Source organism: Cricetulus griseus, assembly GCF_003668045.3.
Source record: "Cricetulus griseus strain 17A/GY chromosome 1 unlocalized genomic scaffold, alternate assembly CriGri-PICRH-1.0 chr1_0, whole genome shotgun sequence".
Lineage (NCBI taxonomy): Eukaryota > Metazoa > Chordata > Mammalia > Rodentia > Cricetidae > Cricetulus > Cricetulus griseus.
In genome coordinates this window covers 53781717-53803578 of record NW_023276806.1, presented here as the reverse complement: position 1 = coordinate 53803578, position 21862 = coordinate 53781717, and the positions used below count along the sequence as shown (strand labels likewise).

Below are 21862 nucleotides of genomic sequence, written 5' to 3'. Positions count from 1 at the left end.
TGTTGTTGTTGTTTTTGTTTTTGTTTTTTGGTTTTGGTCTTGGGTGTTTTGGTTTTTGGTTTTTCAAGACAGGGTTTCTCTGTGTTGCCCTGAAACTGGCAACGGTGTTGCTGTGGCTGTCCTAGAACTCTCTTTGTAGACCAGGCGGGCCTCAAGCTCACAGAGATTCCCCCTGCCTCAGCCTCCCAAGTGCTGGGATTAAAGGTGTGTGCTACCAGTACCTGGTGAACATTGTTTTTTGAGTTTTTATTTTTAGCATGATAAATTGTGGTCAGTCAGACTGAGATGAATCTGCTAGCAATTGATACATATTCACAGGGCGGTTTGTCTGTGAAGACCAGTGAGGTCACTGAGTAATTCTTTAGCATAATATTTGAAACATGTTCCCTGTGCTGCTCTATATGTAACAGGTGCTTTCTCCTCTGTCTAGCACCCTGTCAAAATGTGGCCATGCTGTGGTAGCTACACTGTATCCGTTCACCTGGCAGCACACCTACATCCCAGTGTTGCCAGCGTCCATGATTGACATAGTGTGCTCGCCTACTCCATTCCTTATTGGAATCTTGTCTTGTTCTTTACCCCAACTCCAGGACCTTCCCATTGAAGAGGTAAGGTGGAATAAATTGTACCCTCCGGAAATACTAGAGCATTGGCAAAGGGAACCAAACGATCTTTTAAGAGGGGTAAAATTGTTATTAATATAATAATTTTATCATTTGGGCTTCAGAAATGGCTCAGCAGTTAAGACCTCTTGTTCTTGCAGAGGACCCAGTTTCAATTCCCAGTACCCTCTTGGAGATTTACAAATACCCATAACTCCAGTTCAAGGACGCAAATGATAACAGACAGACATGTGAACAAAACACTCATACACATGAAATAAAATAAATAAGTCTAAAACATTTTTAGAATATAATAATTGATCATTTATTATACTGTCATATTTTAGAACTTTCTTAAAATGAAAAGAATTCCATGGTACATTTGCATCTAATGCTTTTTACAGTAATGAGCAGTGTTTATGTATAAAAAGAAGGTTTTCTTTTTTGAGACAGGGTTTCTCTGTAGCTCTGTCTGTCCTGAAACTCACTCTGTAGACCAGCCTGGCCTGGAACTCAGTGATCCGCCCACCTCTGTCTCCTAAGTGCTGGGATTAAAGGTGTATGCCACCAAGGTATGGCTTGGTTTTCTTTAAAAAAAAAAAAAAAAAAAGTGTGTGGTGTGTGTGAGGTCAGAGGACAATTTTGTGGGTCAGTTTTCTCCTTCACTTTAAAATAGATTTTTAAATGATTCTAATTTTTAAAATTTTTTTATGTGCATTGGTGTTTTGCCTGCATGTATGTCTCTGTGACGGTGTCAGATCCCTTGGAACTGGAGATGTGAGCTGTCATGTGTGTGCTGGTAATTGACCTGGTGCAACTCTGAGCCATCTCTCCAGCTTCTCTCCTTCATTTTTCTGTGGGCAACAGGGATGGAGTGCAGGTCATCCAGCTTGATCTTGCTGACCCATGTTTTCTTTTTTAAATCAACACAGATTTTCTCAGGGTTGATTAGAAAAAGTTGTTCTAAATATAGCACATGTGCCAACCCTTCCCCACTACTCAGAAAAGGTCACTACTATCTTAACACGTATAGTAGCCATCTGTTTGTATTTCTTTATAGTAATTTTCTCTCCAAGTATCTATGGTGGCTCAGCAGGTAAATGTGTTTGCACCCAAACCTGCATCCTGAGATCCAACCAAAGGTAAAAAAGAAAACTGACTTCTACATGTTGTCCTGTGTAGTCAGCATGCCACAGCTTTGTGCAACACACACACACACACACACACACACACACACACACACACACACACACACGCACACTCGCACACACACACACACACACACACACACACACACACACACACACACACACACGCATACACACAGAGACACACATACAAGACTTGTCTTTGTTAGCAAGTGTAATAAGATTCATCCGTGCAGGATTACCAATAGTAGATGATTCTTATCGCCTAGGATATGCCATTGTATGGGTGTGCCACAAGTTTCTTACCCATTCTGCAGTTGGTAAATGTTTGAGCTGTCTCCTGCTGTAAAAATTTTTATCCATCATATTCGATCCCTACAATCTTGAGTCCTGTGGGTATATGCTTCAGAATAGAATTCTGAGCAATAGGATAAGAACATCTTCAACTTTAGTAAGTTAAATTGAACTTTTTCAAAATAATGCTAATTTAAACTGCTCCCAACAGTACAGGAGGAGAACTGTTGCTCCACATGTCACTAGCTCCATTGTCAGCTTGTGTGGTTTAGCTGCCCTGGCTGGTGACTATGGAGCTGTGTGTATGCTCATTGTAGTTGAATTTGTGTTTCTTGATTAGTGTGTTTATTGGCCATTGAATATCATATCCTATCTTTACCCTGGATTATTTATCTTCCACGATTTATAAGATGTCCCGTTTTGGTTATTTGTTTTTGTTTCTATGGTGCTGCCTAAATGAGTGCTCTAACCCTGAACTATAGCCCAAACCAAAAGCTTTTTTTATTAGTTCTTTCATTGGAGGTCTTTTTTTGAGGGATGGGGCCTCAGGAAGCCTGGGCTGGCCCCAAACTCACTTTGTAGCTATGTATGAGTTTGAACTTCTCATTGTCCACCTCCATCCCCCTAGTTCTGGATACAGGTGTATGGCAGCACACCTGATATGTTTGGTGCAAAGGACCAAACTGTGGGCTTTGTTCATTCAAGGCAAGCACTCTGCCAACTAGGCTACATCTCCAACCCTGAGGCTTGCATGGCCTTTCTTTTTCCAGAATCATGTTCTGAACTTGTTTTCTGGAGTGTGTGTGTTTTGTTGGATTTGGGGGTGAGGGTCATTTGTTTTTGATACAGGGCCTCACTCTATCTTCAGGCTTGGCTGAGACTTGGTAACTATCCTGTCATAGCCTCCAGACTGTTGGTATTTTATCTTGAATCCACATATCCAGCCTAAAATGACACTTTTTAATACAGGAGAGTTGTTCATTTTAATGTGGTTAAGATGACAATCTTTTCATTTATGAATGATGTTTTCATGAGCTGCTTACATTTTTCACATTAAATTAATGAAGAGGAAGACATCCTCCCCTGTTGTCTCCCTGTATTTGCCTGTTTGCTGATAGTGTGGTATAGAGATCATTTAGGGATTTTACTTCTTTGTAGCTACCCACCTCTTATTGAAATGGATGTTCTCGCCCTCTGCTCCACCACACCGACCTGGAAAATCTCTGTAATATGTAATTGTGCACATCTTTTTCTTTTTCCAATTCATTTGTTGTTTTGATGGATTAACTTTTAAATTGGCTGCAATTTTCTTTGCAACTATTCCCATGGCCTGAAAGAATCTAAGTGCCCATCTGGATCCAGCAGTGCCTGATGTGTCTGTGGATGTCTCTGGTTGAACCTGCCTGTCTCCTTTATTCCTCAGGTGCTGATTGTTGATCTCTGTGCGGACAAGTTCCTACAGGAGGTGAGTGACAAAGGAGATGCTTACATAATGTTTGGGGATATCGGTGTCTCTGGAGGCAATTAGACAGAAAATATGTGAAAGTGTTAGAGAGGGTGACTCAGAAAGCATGTCTAGTCCATACCCATCTCTGAGTTGACACTGGAGCAAACCATACAAGACTGGCCTGAAAATTTTGGCTTGAGTTGAAAGGTGTCCATCCCAAAGGAGGAAGGAGGAAATAGCATAAATGTTATCCTCAAAAGAAGTAACCACACCTTCAACTCCAGAAAGGTGGACATACAGGCCTCTGAGTGAATGAAATTTATTGGGCTGAGAATGCAGCTCAGTATAGAATGTCTCCATCCAAGTCAGCACCACAGAAGGGAGAGAAAAGCACTTAGCTCTGGTTATTTGTAGATGCTCGGTTATGCACTTAGAATCTAAAGATGAGAATGACGGGTCTCGGTGACTGAGGGCAGTGGGCATTTCTTTAATGCTTTAGAGATGGTTTACTAGCAATCCCAAGAAGGCATCCTGGGGCAGAAAGAAGTTGTCCTTCTGATGGATGCTCAATGGGGAGGGGAGACAGCAATGGGTCTCAGAGAAGCTCTCTGGGTATAAAATGAGCATGGAAACCAGATCTCTTCTAAATCAGTTGTCTCCTTCCATTTGAACTACCATTTATTGGGGGATGGCTTTGGAGACAAAGAGTGAAACTTGTAGATTTTGTAAAACAGTGCCAGAGAATTTTATAAGGTGTTACTTGGTTTTTCAAAGTAAAGTTAAAACACACTGTAAACATCATGTACTCTGACTGTGTAGGTGGCAGAATTTCAAAGGACTCTCCAGGCAGAGCATCCACAAAGCCACCTGTGGGATGGGGGCTGTTAGCTAGTGCACATTTGGACTCTCAGAAAGATCATGCCATGTGCTTCTCTCAAGGTATCCGATGAGGGTGAAATCCTGCCACCTAAACTTCAAGCTGCCTTGGTACAGATTTTAGAAGATCGAACTGAAGTCTTGGCCCAGGAACAGCAATTTTCACAAGGTGTGATACTTGGGCTGAGGGCTTAAGGTTAAAGCAGTGACCACACTAAAGGTCCAACACTCAGCTAAGGGATGCGCCAAAGTAGTGCACCTTGAAAATCTCACACCCTTCCTTACTGTTCCCCTAAGTGCTAGCTCCACTTCTGTCACAGGACCTTTGAAAAGTTCCATTTATAGAATGCTTTCTTCCTATAGGTCCATCTCGTAGGTCATTTTCTCTTTGAGTTCTTCATTCTGTCTTTTAAAAAGATGTCCCTTGTCACCAGTATTTACTGACTTCTTCCCCTTCCCTCCCCATGACTATATAAAGCATGTGTCAGCTGGGTGGTAGTGATGCCCACTTTTTTTTTTTTTTCTTTTTGGTTTTTCGAGACAGGGTTTCTCTGTGGCTTTGGAGGCTGTCCTGGAACTAGCTCTTGTAGACCAGGCTGGTCTCGAACTCACAGAGATCTGCCTGCCTCTGCCTCCCGAGTGCTGGGACTAAAGGTATGTGCCACCAATGCCGGGTGTGATCCCCACTTTTAATCCCAACACTCAGGAGGCAGAGGCAGGTGGATCTCTGTGAGTTTGAGGCCAGCCTGGTCTATAGAGCAAGTTCCAGGACAAGCTTCAAAGCTACACAGAGAAACCCTGTCTTGAAAAAAAAAAAAAAAAAAAAAAAAAAAAAAAAGGCATGTGTCAGTAGGCATAGTTTATTCTCAAGGCCAGCGTGGTCTACACAATGAGTTCCAGATCAGCAAAGGCTGTACTGAGAGACTCTGTCTCAGAAAACAAAACAACAAAAAGCAATGTCATCATCGCCATTTCAGAATGGAAGCCAAGGCTGTTTACTGATAGGAACATGTTGGAAGGAGGAGAACTAGAGGAGTGATAAAGCATTGTTGTGAGGCAGGGTGTGGTAACGAGTGCTTTCAATCCTAGCCTTCTGAGGCAGAGGTGTGTGTGTGTGGGGGGGCGGTCTACAGGGTGAATTCCAGGCCAGTCTGGAGAGACCTTGTCTTAAAAAAAAAAACAAAGCCCACCATGAATTGAAGTATTATTTTGCCAGGCACAGTTCCGGTAGTCTCAGCACTTGGAAGGTAGTAAAAGATCCTAAATTTGAGACCAGCCTAGGTAACGTATAAAGATCTTAAAGAGAGAGGTTAGTGTTGGAGTCAAAATGGATGGATGGATAGACAGGCATATAGAAAGCAATGGAAGCATGTCTGATTATTGTCTTTGAAGGGTACTTGGTATAGTGCCTGGCATGTACTCAATGACTTATTATTAGAATAAATCATAGTGCAATAGGAGGTAAGAAAGTTGAGGAGGCAAGTGATTTGTAGAAAAATACAGTGAATTTGTGTTTTGACATACCTTATTTTAATTGGCTCATAGCCTACCAAGTTTTGTAAAGGATGTGATATGGTGACTTCTAGACAAATGGAATTTATGCATTTTATCAATTAGGCAATTTATAATGGGACAGCCAAATAATGACTGCCATAGACAGCCTGAGAACAGAAAGGGTGAAATACTGGTCTATAGATTAAGACTTCGAATTGCACAGCCAGCTCTGTCTCTGTGCCAGTTGGCTTTGTTTGTTGGCTGCTGCTGCTTCTGTTTGAGACAGGATCTCACACAGCCCAAACTGGCCTCAAAACTCACTATATAGCTGAGGATGACCTTAAACTCCTGATAGTCTTGCTTGCATCTCTCATTTGTTAGGATTACAGATGTGAGCCACCAGGTGTGGCTGCCAGTTAGCTTTCTAAGGAGTAGACTGGTGAAAGGAATTGGTCCAAGGACCACCCTCAGGGAGGATGAGGGGCAAGGGAAAACCAAATTGTCATTCACAGGGCTAGACAGGAGTCAGGAGGCCAGGGAAGCATAGAGGGGCACAGAGATAGCACAGAAGGGAGAAGTAGAAAAACAGGTTGTATTTGCATGAGTAATGAAAGCATAGTGTGAAGCCAGACTGCAAGATGCACTAAAAGTACCATGAGAGGAAACATAGGTTACAACAGAAGCCATTTGCTTTCTGCATGCCATGGGCTGTGCAGCAAGCTAATAATGCACATTCCTGCATTTATTCCTGGTTTTTCATGACTCTTTAGACATGGCTTCCATAACTAGCATCAATATTCCCACACTTACAAAGCTTAGATTTTTCTCTTTATTTCTTTCATTTTGAAACAGATGTGACACTCAATTCCCTGGTGTCTGAAGCATTTGTAAGGTTCTTTGTGGAACTCGTGGGACATTATTCTCTGAATATGACTGTCACAGAGCGTGGGGAGCGTGTGTTCCAGAGGGAGCCATTCCGAAAGTCCCACACTTCCCGAAGTGTCCGCCACTTTCTAGATCTCTTCATGGAGACACAGATGTTTGCAGGATTTGTCCAGGACCGGGAGCTTAGGCAAAGCGGAGTTAAAGGTGGGTTCTACCATAAACCAGTCCCTCCTCTCTGGTGAATACTTTGAAGGATTGAATAATAGACAAAATGTGTGGACTTACAAGGACACATCTGAGTTACTGTGGGAATTATCTGCAATACTGTTTAACTGTACAATAATACACTGGTAATAAGAACACTGGATTGAAGGCTGGCAAGGTGGCTCTGAGGTTAAAAGCACTGACTGTGGGCTGGAGAGATGGCTCAGAGGCTAAGAGCCTGTTCTTCCAGAGGTCCTGAGTTCAATTCCCAGCAACCACATGGTAGCTCACAACCATCCGTAATGAGATCTGGTGCCCTCTTCTGGTGTGCAGATATACATGGAAGCAGAATGTTGTATACATAATAAATAAATAAAATCTTAAAAAAAAAAAAAAAAGCACTGACTGTTCTTCCAGAGGTCCTGAGTTCAATTGGCAGCACCCATATGGTGGCTCACAACCAACTGTAATGAGATTTGATGCAGAACACTGTATACATAATAAATAAATAAAATCTTTAAAAACAAAAAACACACCCAGAATTAGGGCTAGGAAGATGGATCATCTGGTAAAGGCTTTTGTTAGCGTCCCTAACAACCTGAGATCCATCCCTGGCTCAGTGTTCTGGAAGGAGAGAACAAATACCCACAAGCTAACCTCTGACCTCTGTATGTGTGCTGTGGCTTGCACATGCCAGCCCCATAAACTTACATAAAAGCATGAATGTACACAAAATTAAGTAAATAAACAAGTAAAAAAAAAGGCATTAAAAGGAGAGCCATCTTAGACTGGGGGTATAGCTCAGTAGTATATTGAGCCTAGCATGCACAAAGACCTGAGTCTGCCCACAGCACTGCCAAAAAATGAAAGAAAAAGGTTTTATTTAATTCATTTCCAGGATAGTGTTGGACAGTCTCACCAATGTCTTCTTCATAGGTTTATTTGAAGTCCGGGCTCTCCAATATTTGGAAACAATTCCTGAGTCGGAGCCCAGTGGGGTGAATAGAATTTTGCGGAGTCTTGGTGAGTTACTTTGCTCTCCTGTTAGATAAATGACAGTAAAAAAGCTTCACAGTAAACAAACCTCATCCCAAAGACTCACAATCAGTTGGCAATGCAACCTCAAGCTGTCTGACTGGACACTGTGATCCTAGCTCCTAATGTTTCAGAAAGCATGTCACCTCTAATGCTGGGAATTCCCCGCCAGGGTGGGCTCTGGGCTGCCTCCCTTAGTGAAGCGCCTAATTAACCGTATGAAGAAGTTTCTGTGTCATGATCACGAATTTTCTGGGTTACATCCTTTGGGCATGCTTTTTTTTTTTTTTTTTTAAAGTGGTCCTATTTACCAGAAAAATACAAAGGGATAAATTTTAACATATAATTTTAGTGTGTCCATGGAGCCCTCACTCGGATCCATGGCCTTCAGATAAAATACCTGACCTGGTGGACTCCAGGGCAGAGAGGATGCCTCACTCTAATTTTGCATTTCTTATGATTTTTAAATTCCTGTATGACATGAGAACAGTGGTGCATCTATCCAAAACAATGATCTTAAACTCAGCTTCGGGATATATGCCCCTGATTTGACCCTGTCCTTACCTAGCTGAGAGACCATGGGCAAATTATGCTGCAGGTTATGATTTCATCTGTACCTTGGGGTTAGATTAGATCAGATGATCATCTTTAGGGACTTAAAAAAAAAAAGTTTCCCTTAAGCTCCGAGAAATCTCCAGGGAGTGAGCCAGGTAATTTGAAACTCCAGTTTGAGTTGAAAACCACTTGTATTAGATTATGTCTTGAATTCTTTTCCACCTCTGCAATTAGACACTCATGGGTTTTTTTAGTGGCTAAACACATCAACTGATAGTTTTCCATTAGTGCAACAGAATGCCTGAGATGATAAGGATGGGGCTTTAGACTCTAGAAGCTTATTTGGGCTCCTAGCTTGGGGATTTTCAGCTCATGGCTGATTGGCCCTGATGCTTTTGGGCCTGTGGCAAGGTAATACTTCATGGCAGGCAAGATGTGGGTAGAAGAAGCTGCTTGTGTCATGGCTGCCAGGAAGTAGAGACAAGAAGGGGCCAAGTACCTACAAGCACACACTCAGGACCAGACCTTCTCCCTTTAGCCCCTTCCCCTATCTTTAAGGTTCCATTACTTTCCAATAGTGCCACAAGCTGGGGACCAGACTTTTACATATAGGACTTTGGGGGACACTTATCCAGACCACAGCACTTGACAAGGCTGCTAAACTCTGAGTGGTTCTGAATGGCTAGGTTGTTACTGTCTTGCCTCAGAGGTACAACAGGTGAAGGTAATAGAAGCATTCTTGCTCTTTTCCTCCTTCCAGGAAGCAAAATGAGGTTTCTCCACAAGAAGTGAATCTGTCTTCTACACATAAGTGAAAGTGCCAAAGACAGCATTTCTCCAAGGGTTTGGATGCCTTGAAGAGTCCTACAGAGTCCTTGAATTGTAAAAGGAGAAAAGGCTGTCAAAGGAGTGCTCTCCTATCGCTGCAGACCAACCTGGAGCAGTCTAGAACCAATGCACTCTCTTCCTCTTCTACTTTGGGGACTTTATGTTTAGTTGGTTTGGTTCATTGGTTTGGTTTTGGTTTTTGTTTTGCCTTTTTTTTTTTTTTTTTTTTGAGACAGGGTCTCTCTCTCTATGTAAACCAGACTGACTGGCCTGGAACTTATTCTGCAGACCCAGCTGGCCTCAAACTCAACAGAGATCAACCCGCCTCTGCCTCCCAAGTGCTGGGATTAAAGGCAAGCATCACCACACCAGGCCAAGTTATTTTTACTGTGGTGTTTTCTCTTTAGTTATTGGTGGTTACAAGGAGATCTATTTTGTGCTTAGTCTATGAAAGCAGTTGTCTATACAAGAAGACCCAGAAATACTTGGTGTTGCATTTTTTAAAAAACAATACCAAGATGAGAATAACGAGAGAAATGCTGAGTTCCAGGTACTAGAGAGGCTCAGTAGAGATGAAGAACACTATGATTACACCTTACACATGATTTTCAGCAGGAAAGCATCGAGTTGCTTTAAACCCATGTTCTGTTTGTGCTATCAAATTCTAGTGTTTTCATCATTGAGAGCCCCCTTTTGTCCCATGGCCTACCTTGGTGAATTTCACTCATGTTACTACCTTAAGAAAGCAGACACCACCGGGTGGTGGTGGCGCACGCCTTTAATCCCAGCACTCGGGAGGCAGAGGCAGGAGGATCTCGGTGAGTTCGAGACCAGCCTTGTCTACAAGAGCTAGTTCCAGGACAGCCTCCAAAGCCACAGAGAAACTGTCTTGGAAAAACCAAAAGAAAAGCAAACAAAAAAAAAGCAGACACCATGCCAGTCCTCACCAGAACATGTGTCCTGCTGGAATAGCTTGCCTCTCGCCTATCAGCATTATTATGCTTTGTGGATATTACAGCCAATATGAAAATGTCCTTTTAAGGACATAAGCTCCCTGTTTGTTGGCTTTTGGTGTCCACCATTTGCTGCACTGTGGTACATTTACATATGCTATTTTATTCAAGCTCTTGGTCAGCTTTGTGATATTTTGCAAGAAACTAGAGTTCAAAGGGGTTAAATAATTTGGCCAGTTACACACTTAAGATAGAACTAAACTAAAACACTTGCCTTACGAACACAGAGAAATCTGGTTAGTCCTACAGATAGAAAGTTGGGCTCCTTAGTGTTATAGCAATATTTAAAGTTCTCCAAGAAGTATACCAGAGCCACCTGTAGGCTTTGATGAAACTTCAAGCTCTGGGTGTCTAAATGAGACACTGTTTCTTTTGTTTGTTTTGTCTTTGGTGCTGGGAGCAGAACCCAGGGCTTTATATGTGCTCTGCCATACTGATTACTTTTACATTGTTGTGTTTTTATTCTAACTAGACTCAGAGTATTTCCTAAACCTATACCTCTTCATCAACCAGATGCTGAAATGCTTGAGTAGTGCCTGAGAATAGAAGTTTGTCAGTGTAGGTGCAATTTTCATTGATAAATGATAAATGTTGTGGCAAATGTCAGTTGTTTTCTTCAAGCTTTGCTAATGGTGTTACCTAGCATGGAAAAGACTCATTCAGACTTAGAAAGTGTTGTACATTGTATTGGGATATAACTGACTGACTTGTACACCACTGCCATTATCACCCATTCAAAAGTGTCTGAATGAACCCATGTAAGACTGGTGCTGTGCAATATAGTTCCCAGATGTGGGTCCAGGGAAAAGAACTGAGCCTGTGTCTTAAATGTTGGTGTCGCTTACCCCTGTGGCACTCTTCTCAGACATCTCCCCATTGGGTGTCTTCTTATACTCCAACCCTGAAGGAACAGTTGGTAATTAGTTGTTTATAAGATGGGAATGAGTGTTTACTGTGGCTGGTTGTGGCTGCCCCTCTGCAGGGAGATTGTGTTTTGAGGGTGAGAGTCTTACCTTCTTAGAATTTAAAGCTGCTTCCTTTCCTTAAGTTTGTTGTATTTTGTTTTTGTAAAATATTGTGAATTCTGGATATGTTTGTAAAAAAGGATTGTTCGAGATTTCTAGCAAATGTTTACAGATATTTTAATGAATAAAGGCATTTTAAAATCCCACTGATCTCTTGGAGAATTTAAAATAAATCCACTTGAGATGTGTATTGGTTACTTTTCTGTTGCAGTGATAAAAATAAGCAACTTTATTTGGCTTACAGTTCCAGGGGGTCAGAGTCCATCATGGTGAGGAAGCATGGCACCAAGCCAAAGGCACGGAGACCAGAGTCGGGAGCTGAGGGCTCTCATCTTCAAACAGCAACTTGGAAGCAGAGCGCAAACACACTGTGAGGCTTTAAACTCCAGTCACTTACTTCCTCCAGCCAGGCTGCACCTCCTAAACCACAAGAGCGCCACCAACTGGGAGTGTTCAAATATGTAGGTCTAGGAGAGGCAGTTCTCATCAAACCACAAGTTGTGAAGCTCTTTCACTTTACTTAAACCTATAGGCAGCACATTTACATAATGTAAAATCATAAATACCCATATCAATCTTAGAATAACCAGGCTTATAGCTGAGACCAACTTTTCTAACAGATAAGCCTTGGTTGAATGCCCATTAGGCAGGACACATAGGTCCAACAATCTTTTTTGCATTTACCTCTTAGTTTTGGGGTATACTTAACAGAGAATGTATACTAGTTACAGCCTGAGGGGAAGGGAGCCTAGGAGGATCACTATTACCACAAATCCTAAAGGCAAAATGATTGGGTTTTATGTAGGCCCCAGAGACAAAAACATGGCAAAGCTTTTTAAGCAAAGCATCCTGTAGACAGAATTCCAGTCCTTGGAAGGATGAGGTGTTCATTTGTAGCGCTGAAGATTGAGATGGGGCTTTACCACTGAGCTGTCCTGGAACTCGAGCTTGTAGACCAGGTTGGTCTCTAACTCACAGAGATCTCCTGCCTCTGCCTCCCAAGTGCTGGGATTAAAGGAGTGTGCAACCACTGCCCGGCTTACCCCCAGCTTCTTTTTGTTTTTTGTTTTTTCGAGACAGGGTTTCTCAGTATTGTTTTAGAGCCTATTCTGGAATTGGCTCGGTAGACCAGGCTGGCTTCGAACTCTCAAAGATCCGCCTGCTTCTGCCAACCGAGTGCTAGGATTAAAGGCGTGCGCCACCAACGCCTACCCCCAGCTTCTTTAAAGGGCGTGGGAAGTATATTTCTCCCCTCCAGTGAAGTCCAGCAACCACCTCTTGAAAAGTTCCCACGCCCCAATTCTCAGTCTTTTAAACCCCTCTCCCTCCTACTATGCTAGTCTCACTGCATTGCTAGCATCTATGTCTAACTCAAAGGGCATGTCTTGCCTCCGGTCTGCCCTGTTGTTTTTCTCTTAAACTCGAATAAAATCGTCCTCGTAGCCATGGAGGAAAGACAGGCATAATCCCAGGTCTACCGGGACGTCAGTGCGCAAGGCCTCAAACAAAACAGTCCTTAAGACCTAGCGGCTACAGAATCAGCCGCTCTGCACACGGCCCGAATCCGAGAGGCGGCGCTGTGTGTGACGTCATCCCGCGCGCAGGCGCAGTGGCATAGCAGCGAGCCGGCGCAGACTGACGGCGTTGGTGGAGCAGAGTGCCGCGCAATGGCAGGCACGGGTTTGGTAGCCGGGGAGGTGGTGGTGGATGCGTTGCCGTACTTTGACCAAGGCTACGAGGCTCCCGGCGTGCGGGAAGCGGTGAGTATGGGGCGCGTGCGGGGGTGGGGGTCACCCGAGGCATGGTTCCCTTTCTCGCCTTGACCCCGGTTTGTTCTCTTTCTTAGGCTGCGGCCCTGGTGGAGGAGGAAACTCGCAGATACCGACCTACCAAGAACTACCTGAGCTACCTGACAGCCCCGGATTATTCTGCCTTTGAAGTAAGTGCGGTGTCCTGAGTCCCGCATCCTGACCAGGATTCTTGCCGGCTTAGATTTCGGATTGAGGGCTTTAGCTCTGGAAGCAACTGCTGCTTGCTGCTCATGTTGCATGTCAAGATCAGTTGGTTCAAAATAGCCAGATGAGCTTTCCTCAGGGTTCGTATTACAAGAAATACTTTATTGGTTCTGCAGACTTGTTTAATAAAATATTTGGGTCTTTTATTTTTAAGAGTCCCTAGTAAACTTCCCTAAAGGACCCCTTATCCTTTATTCTCTAAGGTCCAGTCAAAAACAGGTAGTAATCACGGGATTTTAATATTTATAATCTTAACTACCTGTACTCTTTGCAACCACTGAAGGGAGATTTTTGTAACAAAACTCAGATAGTTAGCGGATATATGAATGCCTGAACAAACATGCCTAACTGCATACCATTTAAAATTGTTATCCTACAAGTGCAACCAAAATACCATTTAGGTCCTAATCAGGTGTTCATTTGCAAACTTTTAAATGCTTTAATACATTTTTTCTAACCTTTTAAAATGCAGCGCGGTTCCTGCCTTTATAATTAGTGTTCTGGTTAATTTAATACTTTCTTAGTAGTTGTTAATGGTGTATTGAACTATTTTTCCTAGCTCAGAAAATGGTCCTATGAATTACATAACTGTTCATTTTTATTCTTCTGCCAATTAAGGTTTTTAAGGCTGGAACTCATGCTAGCCTATAACTCACTAAGACAGGTCAGCTTTGAACTTGGGATAATCTTCCTGCTTCAGGCTTGTGAGTGTTGGAATTACAAGTGTAAGTCACCATGTCCAGCTCTTGATGCAGGATTGTGTGTGTGTGAGTTTAGACAGAGCCTCAAGTAGATCAGGCTGGCCTCGAACTCACAGAGATCCGTCTGCCTCTAGGTGCTGGGATCAAAGCGTGCGCTGCCACCCCCTATCGGAAAAGCTTTTTAATTTGTTGCAGTTGCATGTATGAATTCTTGTTGCTTCCTAGACTACTGGACTCCTATTCAGAAAGTGCTTATGTACTGTCTATGCAAACTGAACAGAATATGCAATGTATTACAGAACAGAATAGGCACAGTTCGTATCCTCATAATACTTAGATTCTAGTTTTGAGATGGGCAGATAAATTAAAAAGTCTCGGATATTTTTGATAAATGCCAAATAGAAAATTAATGATGTTGCTGGTTGGCTGTGGCCCACACCTTTAATCCCAGAACTCGGGAAGCAGAGATAGGTAGATCTCTGTGAGTTCAAGGCCAGCCTGATCTACAAAACAAGTTCTAGCACAGCCAGGGCTACACAGATGTGATAGCAACTGGGTGACTGTCATACATTAATTAGATGGTTGAGAGAGGTTTTTCAGGCAGAGAAACTGCTCCCTGTGTGGGGTTAGTTGTTGTGATACCTTCCTCATTTAGAACCCAGGTTACAACTGTGTTGTAACCCCTCCCGGGGTTTTTATAACTCCATGTGATTAGTTCAGAAATCAAGTCTCAAATCCAATGTTTCATCTTGTGACTTTATTGAAGTCGAGGTTTTAAACTGGAGTATGTGGGATTTACACTGTGTCACACTACACAGCACTAGAGACTGCCTGAAACATTTGGCTCAGATTCAAGGCTCTCATATGTTGTGAAATACAATGTAATGTGTGGCTGGGTAAAAGTTGTCTTCACAGCTCCACAACTGATTGCAGTGCATTGAAAACTGCTGATTGAGGGTTAATCCTTAACACACAGGTTCTTTTATGTTTGCCTCCTTTTGTGCCTGGGCAGACTATAGAATTAAAGTGGGTGTCTATTTCTTCAAGACCCTAGATAAAATTAAGCCCAGACCCAAACTGGGGGATGGTGAAAGTGTAGCATAGTGGGAGAACATGTGTGAGACCTGGGTCAAATATTAATATCCTTTAAAAAGGGAGATGGGGTTGGTAATTGAGAGAAGCAAAAAGATCCATTATAATGTAGTACAAAGTATAAGATCTCAGTAAACATTATTTTCAACCTGATCCTGGTACTAATTCTTTGTGTTGTTTCTTCATCAGACTGACATAATGAGAAACGAATTTGAGAGGCTAGCTGCTCGACAACCAATTGAATTACTCAGCATGAAGCGGTGAGTGAGGTTAGGCTTGGGGGGAACTCGACAGCGGTGGCTGAGGTTGGGAAGAGCATTGCCAGCTGTGTGGAGGCCGTGAGCAGTGAGATTAGAAGATACAGTGCTGCCAGTTATAAACATGATCACGGCCTTTTTTCTTTAAACAAAAATGTTAGCAAATATAATACATTTAAGCAACTTTCAAAAAGATGGTAAGGCAGACTTTACCCAAGAGGGGTCTCATCTCAACAGGGATGAGAGACATCAGAGTCTCTGTGACTTTTACAGGTTAACTAGTTCACATTTATGAAAATTTTTTTTTTTTTTGTTACAGCATACAGTTGTGTTTTATTTGTAAATTAGTTTCCAGGGTAATTGGTTTCTTTTACTGCCACAGTCATTTTGGGGCAGGGGGAGGGGTGGTAATTTATTTCTTTGTGTGTGTATCAGGCATATATCCATGGGGATTCTATTGGAAGGAGTGATGGAGGCTTGGCAAGATATGTTGGTTTATTTATTTGTTGTATAATTTCAGATATGAACTTCCAGCCCCTTCCTCGGGTCAGAAAAATGACATTACTGCATGGCAAGAGTGTGTAAACAATTCCATGGCCCAGTTAGAGCATCAAGCAGTGCGAATTGAGAATCTGGAACTGATGTCACAGCATGGGTGTAATGCCTGGAAAGTATATAATGAGTAAGAAGCTTTGTTCTACCTCCTCTCTTACCCTGTCCCATCTAGAGTTTTCAGTGTCTTTTAAAGGTGTAGTATGTACATACTTAGAATCCCAGCACTTGGGAAACTGAGGCAGGGGGACTACCACAGATTCAGGGCCTACCTGGTTTATATATTGAATTTAAGGTCGTCCTAGGCTTATTATAGTAAAACCCTATATCCAAAATAACAACAATAATAATGCTGGATTTGACTTGAGAATGTATCAGTACAGCAACAAAGACTTTATTTAGTCCTACCTTAGAGTTTACCAGTGCTAAGCTAGCCTACATTCACATAATTAACACATAATGTGTTCACTGTATGATATAAGAAAATGAGTTTGGAGGGTGATTGACAGAGTACTATAGAATGCAGTCTGATTTTTTTTTTTTTTATTCGAGACAGGGTTTCTCTGTGGCTTTGGAGGCTGTCCTGGAACTAGCTCTTGTAGACCAGGGTGGTCTCGAACTCACAGAGATCCACCTGCCTCTGCCTCCCAAGTGCTGAGATTAAAGGCATGTGCCACCAATGCCCAGCACTGATTGTCATATTCACCTGTCATGTTCTTTAAAGTCCTGGCCAGATGGTCACTCACCTGTAGTCTGCAATGCTTAGGAGGCGAGCTCTAAGTCACAGCCTAATTCACATGCCTAGACCTTGTCTCAGAAAAAAAAAAAAGTCATTAAAAAGGATAGTAGAAACTGGACCCAGTAGCATCTTTAAGCCAAGCATTTGGGAAGATCAGAAGTTCAGTGCCAAACTGGGTTGAGACCCTTTCTCAAACAGATTTTAAAAAGGATGGTGGAATCCAATAGTGGCGATGGTACAGTGTTTACCAGGCGTGCACAAGCTATAGGTTTGATGCCTCACACCCACGCCCACACCCAGATGAGCGATCGGAGTCATAAGTCAGCAAGGAAAGTTGACATGGTGATGACACAGCTAAAATTCCAGCATTTAGGAGGTGGAGACAAGAAAATCTCAAGGTGAAGGTCAGCCTACACTGTCTCTCCTGGGACGAGAGACAGGCAGTGTAGAGAGCAAAGGAGAAGAAAGTCGCTGTCTAGTCTGCTTGTTGTCTTTAACTCAGGTTCCGCCTGCAGCTCTTCTGTCACTGACTGCTGTGCACATGTAAGCACAGCACTTTCCTTTAGTCACAGCTCTCTGGTAGACATTCAGAGCATATTTTGCCTCCTCCAAACCCAATAGATACTTTTCCACAGAAAGCATATGCTATCAAAGTAAACTTTCAAGAAGAAAGTTCAAACAAGCAAAAAAAAAAAAAAATCGTTTTTAATGATCAGAGGACAGAACCAAAAAGATCCCGTCAGTATGAGGGGCATGGTGAAGCCTCAGAGCGAAGAGCAGAGGGGAAACCTGGATGGGTGCAACTGTGTGATGAAACAAGGAGAGAAATGAGGATGAGCAGCAGCCAATCTGAACTCAGAAGCCAGAAAGCACAGGGAGGAGCCTTACCAGGGTCGCTCCTGGAGATCTGGAAGGTGATCTGCTGTCACAAGTTGTTGATGTGGCATGTGGGTGTGGTGGTCCGTTCCGTAACTTTGCAGCTACCTGAACATAGGCTGAGGCAAGAGGATTGCCTGAACAGGAGTTCAAGGCCACCCTGATCTGCATAGTGGGGCACTGTCTCCAAAACAAGAGCCCTGAGGATTTAAGAAATAGCATCTTGGGTGGTGGTGCATGCCTTTAATCCCCGAGTGCTGGGTTAAACAGGCTAATAGGAATTATCAGACATACTAGGCACAGAGATCCCAGGATTTAGTAATTTAAGCAGAAAAACCTGACTTTGTGTAATACAATAGGTAGTTCAGTTTTCATTGGTGATACCAGATTTCAGAGTGTTTGTGTTCTTCCTTAGAAACCTCGTTCATATGATTGAACATGCACAGAAGGAGCTTCAGAAGTTAAGGTAAGTTGGTTTTTTTCTATTTGAATAAAATTTAGGTGTGCCCTGACAGATTGGGGGAAGAAAACCATTAACACTATAGTCCTGTGAAAGTAAATAGCTATCCATTTTCCTTAAGCAACTAATTTTCAGTTGTGTATTGCTGTCAGTGTGGCCAAAATAATTACCTTTGACAAATAGAAGTTTGTAAATTTCAAGAGAAATAACAAAGAGTAGCAAAAGTCAAAGTTTGTATGTTGTGGAATGTATTGGAGGGAAACTTGGGATAGACTTTGTTGCGTGTTTGCTGGTTTATGAGAAGTGGGTTGGGAAACCCCTGAACATTTCAGAGATTGAGCCAGGAGTATGGAGCACAGCTCTAGTCCAGTGCTTCAGATGCTCACAGCCAGGGCTACATAGTGAGACACTGTCTCAAAACCCATGCCTGCTGTCTGAAGGGATTTGTACCTGAGGATACTCTAGTCAGCAGTGGTCATGTTGAACAGCTGGCAGGGAAACCTGGGAAATTGACCTGGCCTCCAACCAGAGGTGCTGAAGCACCTTCATAGTTACAATTTGGAAGAGCCAGACATGTTGCATTGGAAAGCCAACTCCTTGGTCTAAGGGCTGGTAGATTGTGGATTGGCAGGACCAAATGGCTGGATAGCACAGAGCTTCACTCTGTAATATATCTGTAATATATTACTCAGTATATTACAAGTGCAATACATTGTCTTCATTTTGGGTTTTTAAATTGGTCTTGGTTTTAAACAGTGGATCATTTAACAAATAACCATGTACTAACTATAATCTACTGTGGCCAGCATCTGGCACTGAGTTTGCTGTATCTAAGTGGAGGTAAGAATAAGCTTGAAACCTGGAAACGTATTCATGTTCTACAATTCTCAAATCTGCAAACCTAGAAAGAACACCTTGGGAGTTAGGCAGGACATTGCAAGATAACACACTACACACATGCACATATAGGAAAGGACCTGAAAGGACATCCACTGTCTTAGTTCATGTTCTGTTGCTAATAATACCACAGACTAGATAAGTCTGAAAGAAAAGATCTTTATTTTGGCTTACAGTTGTAGATTGTTGAGGCTGAAGAAGTACATCTGTTGACAGCCCTGTTAGGGACAGATCCCCATATTGTAGATGGAATCACATGACAAGAGACAAGGAAGCTGCATGTGTGTGTTCTGGTTTCTAACTACAAAGCCACTAGTATTCTGTATTTGGAGTTCTGTTCTCTTGTGATAACCTCCTTAAAGTACACCACTAAGTACTGTAACTGGACCGGCTTCCATCCCCGGGGCATCCCAAAGTAGCATTTATGCTCCAGTGTGAATGCTAGACAGGGTAAGCGTTCCAAGTGTGGTAGGTACTCCTTGAAAACCCCACAACCGTTGCCAGGAAAAAGTGTGTGGAAGGAAGAATTTGTAATCTACATACATGTTTGTGGATTGGTTGGTGTTTTGTTTTTCTCCCACAATGAGCATATTCTCTGAAAGGTGTAATTAAAAAATAATTAGAATACAACAAAGTTAATTCCTGAAATTAACCTGTAATTGTGAGCCTAAAGAGCTTAAAGATAATTTCTTGTATTATTTTGTCCTGTTGATTTTTGTCGTATGTTGAAATGTCAATGGGTTGTATAAAATATTTTTATAGGAAACATATTCAAGATTTAAACTGGCAGCGAAAAAACATGCAACTCTCAGCTGGATCTAAATTGAGAGAAATGGAATCCAAGTGAGTGTATAATTTCATTGTGTTTTAAGTTTAGTGTATTCTAAGAGCAAGATTTACAGTTAACAGTAGTATTCACATGGGGTTGTTTGTGTACCTGCCCTTTGCTGAGGGAGGCACATACGGAGTAGCTGGGACTACAGGCAAGGGCTGAGCTACTGCTAAGTGGTGCTAGTCTCACAGCCCCCGACTTGAGGTCCTTAATCTTGTAAGAAGAGGAATTTCATTCTTTGCCTAATTTGTTTGTGCCTTAATTTGTTTACCCTTGTCATTGTATATTATTTTAGATTTTTTTTTTGTTTTTCGAGACAAGGTTTCTCTATGGCTTTGGAGGCTGTCCTGGAACTAGCTCTTGTAGACCAGGTTGGTCTCGAACTCACAGAGATCCGCCTGCCTCTGCCTCCTGAGTGCTGGGACTAAAGGCATGCGCCACCACCACCCGGGTAGAAATATTCTTTTATATATACATACATGTATCATTTATAGAAATCCCTAACTATAAGCTGTATGTGGCCATGAGCACCTTAGTCCCAGCATGTGAGAAGTTTAGCAAGAAGTTTAAGGCCAGCCTTGGCTACAGAGTGAGAGACCCAGTTTCCAAAAAGAAGAATTAAATACCTATGTCTAGTGATGGGTTTTTCAGTCATTTCTGTTTTTCTGCTTTCCCCTTCATCACCTACACCCCTTGTCCCTCTTCCCATCATCAGAGTCATCAATGTCTGGTCTCTTCCACATTTTCCTTCAAGCTCATGCTTCTTTTAAATTTGTCCTTGAGATTTATTTACAGGACCTAGTGACTTCTGTAAGTTTATGGATTTGGTTGTTTTTTTGTTTTTGTTTTTGTTTTGTTTTGTTTTGTTTTTTTGTTTTTTTTTTAATTCTAGAATCTTGTCAACTATTTTCTAAGACTTTGCCCTGTTTTCTGTTTTAGTCTTATGCTGTCTTCCCTTACCCCTTCCTGTCTCTCCTGTCTCACTAATTCTCTCCTGTTTCTGCTTATTTCCTAAGGAAAACTTATCATGAGACAGTTGTAGATTCACTTAACGATTTTAAGAAATAATGCAGAGGGCTGGAGAGATGACTCAGAGGTTAGGAGCACTGGCTGCTTTTCCAAAGGTCTAAGTTCAATACCCAGTAACCACATGATGGCTCATGACCATCTATAATGAGATCTGGTACTTCTGGCCTACAGTGATACATGCAGGCAGAACAGTGTGTACATAATAAATTAGTAAATTAAAAAAAAAAATCAGCCAGACAGTAGTGGTGCATGCCTTTAATCCCAGCACTTGGGAAGCAGAAGCAGGCAGATCTCTGGTCTACAGAGTGAGTTCCAGGACAGCCAGGGGTGCTACTTAACTCTGTCTCGGGAAAAAAAAAAAAAAGAAATAACAAAGAGAGATTCTTTGTACCCTTCACTACTTCCCCAAAGGTGTGCTTCATGATTTTTTAAACAGAAGTTAAAATGTTAGTGACCAGGAAACTATATGTTTAAGATAAACTCTGAAATTTTGAATCAAGTCTTTTTTTTTTTTTTTAAACTTAATCTTCTTCCCTTTTCCTAGTTGGGTATCCCTGGTAAGCAAGAACTATGAGATTGAAAGGACTATTGTGCAGCTGGAGAATGAGATCTGTCAAATCAAGCAGCAGCATGGGGAGGCAAACAAGGAAAACATCCGCCAAGACTTCTGACCTTGGGCAGAAGGGAAGAGAAACCTCAGGCCCCTGGACTTTCTCAGAGCAACTGGTTAGTTGTTTAGAGACTGTGGACTGTGTATACTGTTGTGTTGCTTTATATGTGTGTGTGTTAGCAAAATAAGGATTTTCAACATGTTGCTATTTTTGTAGCTATAAAAATCTGAGTTTTCAAAATGAGTATGACTTTAGAATAATGTCATATTTTGTAGCAGAAGTTCTTGATTGAAGGCTTCAAATTTTGTAACTAAGCTGCTTTATTTAAGACTTCTAACATGTTTGGGAACTTTGAGTTTATTTTTTTTTTGAATAAAATACAGTTCTAAGCATTT

General features: G+C 42.1%; 2 protein-coding genes across 4 annotated transcripts in view; both read left to right on the top strand.

Annotated features, from left to right (window-relative positions):
- The window catches only part of Dennd2c (DENN domain containing 2C), a 74230-nt gene extending 62678 nt beyond the window's left edge, over nt 1–11552 (top strand). For all 3 annotated transcript variants that reach the window (XM_027393826.2, XM_027393827.2, XM_027393828.2), the window contains 6 exons: nt 431–608; nt 3468–3509; nt 4431–4536; nt 6714–6950; nt 7887–7973; nt 9301–11552. In XM_027393826.2, the coding sequence (XP_027249627.1) occupies nt 431–608; nt 3468–3509; nt 4431–4536; nt 6714–6950; nt 7887–7973; nt 9301–9332 (682 nt within the window). In that variant the 3' untranslated portion in view covers nt 9333–11552. The remainder of the gene's footprint in view (nt 1–430; nt 609–3467; nt 3510–4430; nt 4537–6713; nt 6951–7886; nt 7974–9300) is intronic.
- A 1453-nt stretch (nt 11553–13005) lies between these two features.
- On the top strand, nt 13006–21862 carry Bcas2 (BCAS2 pre-mRNA processing factor). Its single transcript, XM_027393829.2, has 7 exons — nt 13006–13166; nt 13253–13345; nt 15404–15474; nt 15992–16153; nt 18054–18104; nt 19758–19838; nt 21401–21862. The coding sequence occupies exons 1-7, from the start codon at nt 13074–13076 to the stop codon at nt 21525–21527; spliced, it is 678 nt and encodes a 225-aa protein (XP_027249630.1). The 5' UTR covers nt 13006–13073; the 3' UTR covers nt 21528–21862.